At 29.2% G+C, this 5,860-nt stretch overlaps 1 protein-coding gene across 1 annotated transcript; it reads left to right on the top strand.

Annotated features, from left to right (window-relative positions):
• The first annotated feature begins 2,853 nt into the window (after positions 1–2,853).
• Positions 2,854–5,451, top strand: ND-51 (NADH dehydrogenase (ubiquinone) 51 kDa subunit). The gene is made up of 6 exons (XM_011507283.1): positions 2,854–3,027; positions 3,193–3,260; positions 3,778–4,446; positions 4,575–4,807; positions 4,909–5,112; positions 5,212–5,451. The coding sequence occupies exons 1-6, from the start codon at positions 2,979–2,981 to the stop codon at positions 5,402–5,404; spliced, it is 1,416 nt and encodes a 471-aa protein (XP_011505585.1). The 5' UTR covers positions 2,854–2,978; the 3' UTR covers positions 5,405–5,451.
• The last annotated feature ends 409 nt before the right edge of the window (positions 5,452–5,860 follow it).

The raw sequence follows: 5,860 nt of genomic DNA on the forward strand, positions 1-5,860 counted from the left end.
CACTCAAGCGCACGCGTTCGAGGACTTCCTCGCCTCGCGACCGATGGAGGGAGTGTCGACTGTTGCTTTATCGCTGTCCGCCCACCCGGAGAGGGTATGCGCAGCCGATAGTGGACAGCGCGCACGCGTCCAGGAATTATTAATATGTGCGAGAGGTAAGGCGCGAGGTGAGCGATAAAGCTCCGTTCAAATACACGCGCGAATCCCCGAATTCGTCCTTATCGCTCGTACTTTGCCCACGAGAATCTCTTATTAAGACATTCTACTTTTTCTAATTCTAAAACCTTCCAAAGCTTTAGAATTCACGTTCAATACAAGCTCGCTCTCTCTCTCTCTCTCTCTCTCTCTCTCTCTCTCTCTCTGTATGCATATGTTTATATATATGCGTGTATGCACGTATACGCACGCATGAGGTATAATATTATCTGATAGACCCTAATAATTAACTTTGAATAAATTACTTAAAGTGTATACATAAATCATCTCGTATCAAAATTTAATATTAAGTGATAATGTAAAATACCGAATATTTATAATGAATTATGAATATTACAAGAACATTATAAGTTAAATTATTATATAAAGATTATTTTATATTTTGCATAAGTTACCTCCGTAGCTGAATAATATTAATCATAGACTGTTACAATTCCAAAATTTTTAATTTTATCAGAGCGTTAACTGGTTTTTATACTTTCCAATTACAGAAATTAAATAACCACGCAATTATTAATTTCTCTATTAGTCAGGAAATTATCAAGGATACTGGAATATTTAGTTTTTATAAATATTTCGAAGCCAAGCAAAAAGTTGACCGTCGCTTAACTGCACTTGCAACACTTTTCTTAAACTTACAATGTTGCAATTATAGATACGTTTAATCATTGATTTTTTTTTTAATCAATGTAATTTGCAAATTTAAGGAATATTTTGCCATTAGTGCAGAATTATGAATAGCTTTGTTTTTGTTTTCTCTATTTGCTTTTAGTAGATGCAAGGAAAATTATCACTAGATTTGGCCCGTCAAATGAATAAGGTAAATTTTTTTAATACAAAGTGCAAGAAAAAATTACGAGTACAATAAATAGATCAAGAATGCGAAAGCGCGCGTAAATTAGTAAAAGAAAGAGTAAAGGGAAAGAGAACTATATTAACAATATAATAGAATCTGTTGAGAAAATATTAAATTATTTTAAGAAGCGCAAAATATCCAATGATATATTGAGGTCGTTTTCAGATTGTTTTCTTATTAATAAACTGTTAAATATTAATAACATTAATAAACTGTTGAATCCTAAGCGGTTATCCTACGATCACTTAACAAGCATCAGATAGTAAGAGACATTCTCCTTGAATCCCTAAAATATTTTATCATGTACATGGATGGGAAAACTCCTTTCGGGAGATTTGCGACTCGCACATTGGTCGTATCAATATTTAAAAAGTTCTGTTCAAACATTACATTAATAGATGTGCAATCAACATAAAATAACGCTACATTGCAATAGTTATATTACAACGATAGTACTACTACATTCAACGATACAGTAAAATACAACGCTTGTGCATGTAGAATAGTGACGATTGTGGAGACAATCTTCATTGTAAAATGCGAAGGTATGCCGATTATGGATTAAAAAGTGGCTCAAGGCCGATTGAGCCTAATATTTTAATAGGTAAATAAATAAAAACACACGAAGTCAGAGGTATGCTGAATAAAAGAAAGTGAAAGAAAACTTTCGAGAGGTGATACAAAATTACGTAACGAACAAACTCGTGTGTTCCGACATCCATGCTAAAAGTCAGGCTATTTTTGCAAGAATTACTGTTTTGCAACAACAACAAAGTAAATGAAGCTGTATCACCGAGCAAACGTGCAGGTTAATCACGTTTTTATATTTGTGGTAATGTACTAATAGTTGATAAATAAACTTTCCTATGTTTTAAAGTCTTCTTAAAAAGAGACCGATTTTTAAAAAGAGATTTATCGAAAGGATGCGCGGTAAAATTAGGAAAAATACGGAAAAATTCAGGTGAGTTGATCCTATTTGTTTTTAATGCGAGTGGAAAATTACTTCAAGTTCAATTCAATTGTAAGTAGATGAAGCGTAATACGAATTTTCATAATTTTTCACAATAGGTAATATGAGCATTCTGCTAGAAACAATTATTATCGTTTTCGGCTGCACTCATTAGCAATTTTTTTTTCTCTTTTTTTATCTGCCTTCTCACATAAATCTTTACATGCATGCAAATATAATTTAAAGTTTTATATTTCAATTGATATTTAATAAATATAATTTTTACATTACTTAATTCATAATTATTACAATCATATAAATTTCTTACAACTAGTTTTAGTAATTTTATTGAACAATAACATAATAAGAAAAATGCTAAAGTCATTCAGAAAAACAATATGGTAAACATTAATCTTTAATTATTTCTTATTCTAATAATTCTGTTTTAAAAAAATCTACAATGTATAAATGCCATACATACAATTATCGTATATTTATTAAAATTCTTAAAAAAAAAAAGAAGAAAATAATAATAATTAAAATAGATTGTATTATTAAAATGATTAAAGTTTAATTAAAGTAATACATATTTTTGTAATAGTGTTAAGAAAATAAAGTTTTGAATAATAGGCTATCTTGTATAAATATAAGCTGACAGTATTTATAGCCATATATATATGCATATGTATATGTATATATATATATATATGCATATGTGTGTTTGTGTGTGTGTATGCGTGTGTTCGTTTGCATACGTGTGTGCATATGTGTGTATATATATGTATGCGTATATGCATATTGATAATTAATAAATTGAAGAAATTTTGTAATACGCTACAATTAAACTATAATTTGTTATTTTTTATCATAATTGCCAATGTTTTATTAATGTGCAATACTAACAACATTTTTATCCATAGTTATTGAATTACTTTCTTTTTTCTTGTCTTGCCTGACATGGCGGGTGCTATTGTACGAAGTTTTAACCTTCCAAGAAAACAATTAGGTGAATAGTTGATTTATTTTACAATTGATGTCGTAATAAACATATTCCATATAAAATTATTTCGATGCTTATATTTTACATTGTATATTGCTTCTAAATTATATGAATTTTTAATATTTCTTATTTGTTTTAAGTTACATAACCTTTTGTATCTATTCGTCATAGGTCTTCTTGGACAGATTCGAAATAAGCAACAACCGAAGAATTATTCTGATGCTGCGTCCGAAGGAAAGGTAATGTTTTAATTTATATAAGCATGACTTAAGGAATTAAATGCTAAATGTGAATTTGAAACAATATACGCACCAACTGTAGATGTTATTAAGCATTAGTGTGTTAGCTTTATAATTTGTTGATACTTGCACATAGAATTTAGCAATTCTTTAAGTATTAATTCATTGTTTTTTTTATTTAACGAGTAATACATATATATATATATATATATATATATATATATATATATAACATATATATATATATATATACATATATATATAATATATATATATATGCATACACATAATTTTAGAAATTTTAACCAAGTGTATTTAAACTAGTGAGATTTTTATTTTATCGAACAATTATCGTGTGTGTGTGTGTGTGTGTGCGTGTGTGTGCGTGTACATATAGATATACATGCATATTGCAGTGTATGTATACATAGTATTTGTCTAATTATATCTAAAATTATATAAATCAAATTAAAATATAGCTCATAAAGAATTCTCTAATAAAATATTTTTCTTACAGAAATATGGCAGCCCTCTTAAAGATGAAGATCGTATTTTTACTAATTTATATGGTAGACACGACTGGAGATTAAAAGGGGCTATGAAACGAGGTGATTGGTATAAGACAAAAGAAATAATAGATAAAGGAGCAGATTGGATTATCAATGAAGTTAAATTATCTGGCCTTCGTGGTCGAGGAGGAGCAGGATTTCCTTCTGGAATGAAATGGTCATTCATGAATAAACCTTCAGATGGGAGACCTAAATTTCTTGTTGTCAATGGAGACGAAGGAGAACCAGGAACATGTAAGGATCGCGAAATTTTACGACATGATCCACACAAGCTTATCGAAGGCTGTCTGATCGCTGGAAAAGCTATGGGAGCTTGTGCAGCTTATATTTATATTCGTGGAGAATTTTATAATGAAGCATCTAATACACAAGTTGCAATTGCCGAAGCTTACCAAGCTGGTTTAATTGGAAAAAATTCTTGTAACTCTGGTTATGATTTCGATATCTTTGTACAAAGAGGAGCTGGTGCTTATATTTGTGGTGAAGAAACTGCTTTGATTGAATCCATTGAAGGGAAACAAGGAAAACCAAGATTAAAGCCACCTTTTCCTGCTGATGTTGGTCTTTTTGGTTGCCCTACAACCGTGACAAATGTAGAAACTGTTGCAGTTGCTCCAGTAAGTATATTTGACACTGATATCCGAGGGTCTCGTAAATATTATTTAATAGTTACAATATACGGATATAGTAAATCGACTTTTATTAAAAAATTACAATGTCTTATGTAATTTATCTTTTATTTAAGGCTATTTGTCGACGTGGAGGTAGTTGGTTTGCATCTTTCGGTAGACCACGTAACAGCGGAACAAAGCTTTACAATATTTCAGGTCATGTTAACAATCCATGCACAGTTGAAGAAGAAATGTCAATTCCTTTAAAAGAATTGATAGAAAGACACGCTGGTGGTGTAATAGGAGGTTGGGATAATCTTTTGGGTATTATTCCTGGTGGTTCTTCCACTCCTGTTATTCCAAAAAAGTAATGTGAATTATACATTTAATCGATAATTGTGCACATATCTATATTAAACAGATAAATAAACACGTGAATTGTGATTTTAATTCTTAAAATACTTTCAGCATTTGCGATACGGTACTCATGGATTACGACGATCTCGTCAGAGTGCAAAGTTCTTTTGGTACAGCTGCTGTTATTGTAATGAACAAACAAACCGATATAATTAAAGCAATTACACGTCTTATTAGTTTTTATAAACATGAATCGTGTGGTCAATGCACACCTTGCCGAGAAGGTATTAGTTGGATGTACAAAATTCTTCAAAGGTTATTTACAATTATTATTTACAACGAATCTACAAGTTATCCTCATTAGTTATTCATTAAGAAAATGATATTAATATGTAATTTTAATTTATTTCTCAGATTTGTCGAGGGTAATGCAGAAGTACAAGAAATTGATATGTTATGGGAGCTTACAAAACAAATTGAATTGCACACGATATGTGCTCTCGCTGATGGAGCAGCATGGCCTGTGCAAGGACTTATTAGACATTTTAGACCTGAAATTGAGGATAGAATAAAAAATTTCAAAGTGAATGATTTAGTTTCATGTTAATTAGGTTATATAGAATAATAATACTTCTTTGAAGTGTAAAAAAGTTGTTTATTTATTTTTCACATGTATATAGAAGCTTATTTAATATTTTTATGAAATTAATTTTTGCATTATAATTCAATTTTTTTAATATTTATATTTGTTAAAAGCCTTTTGAAGTTGTTTTTAAAATTAATTTTAATACACAATCAGATCATTATTATTTATATTATTATTGTTTATCATTGAAATACTTGTGAATTTTAAGACTGTTTCTCTTCTAAATGTGCAAGTACAAAATAAATATATTTCTTACTTTAAATCTTATATTCAATTGCTAATAGTTTAAATAAATAAATTTTTTGTCTTACTATCTGTAGTAAATATAATAATAAATAAAATAATTTTATGCGCACTGAAATTATATAAATTAGAAATTATTGTTTAAAAAAAAAAAAAAAAAAAAAAAAAAAAAAA

This window comes from Ceratosolen solmsi, unplaced genomic scaffold, assembly GCF_000503995.2.
Source record: "Ceratosolen solmsi marchali unplaced genomic scaffold, CerSol_1.0 scaffold6, whole genome shotgun sequence".
Classification (NCBI taxonomy): domain Eukaryota; kingdom Metazoa; phylum Arthropoda; class Insecta; order Hymenoptera; family Agaonidae; genus Ceratosolen; species Ceratosolen solmsi.

Bases quoted from the DNA above. Each gene is read 5' to 3' on its own strand.
- ND-51 (XM_011507283.1), top strand. From the start codon at position 2,979: ATGGCGGGTGCTATTGTACGAAGTTTTAACCTTCCAAGAAAACAATTA. The intron at 3,028-3,192 runs GTGAATAGTTGA...TATTCGTCATAG, and splicing joins CCTTCCAAGAAAACAATTAG to GTCTTCTTGGACAGATTCGA. The intron at 4,808-4,908 runs GTAATGTGAATT...AAATACTTTCAG, and splicing joins ACTCCTGTTATTCCAAAAAA to CATTTGCGATACGGTACTCA.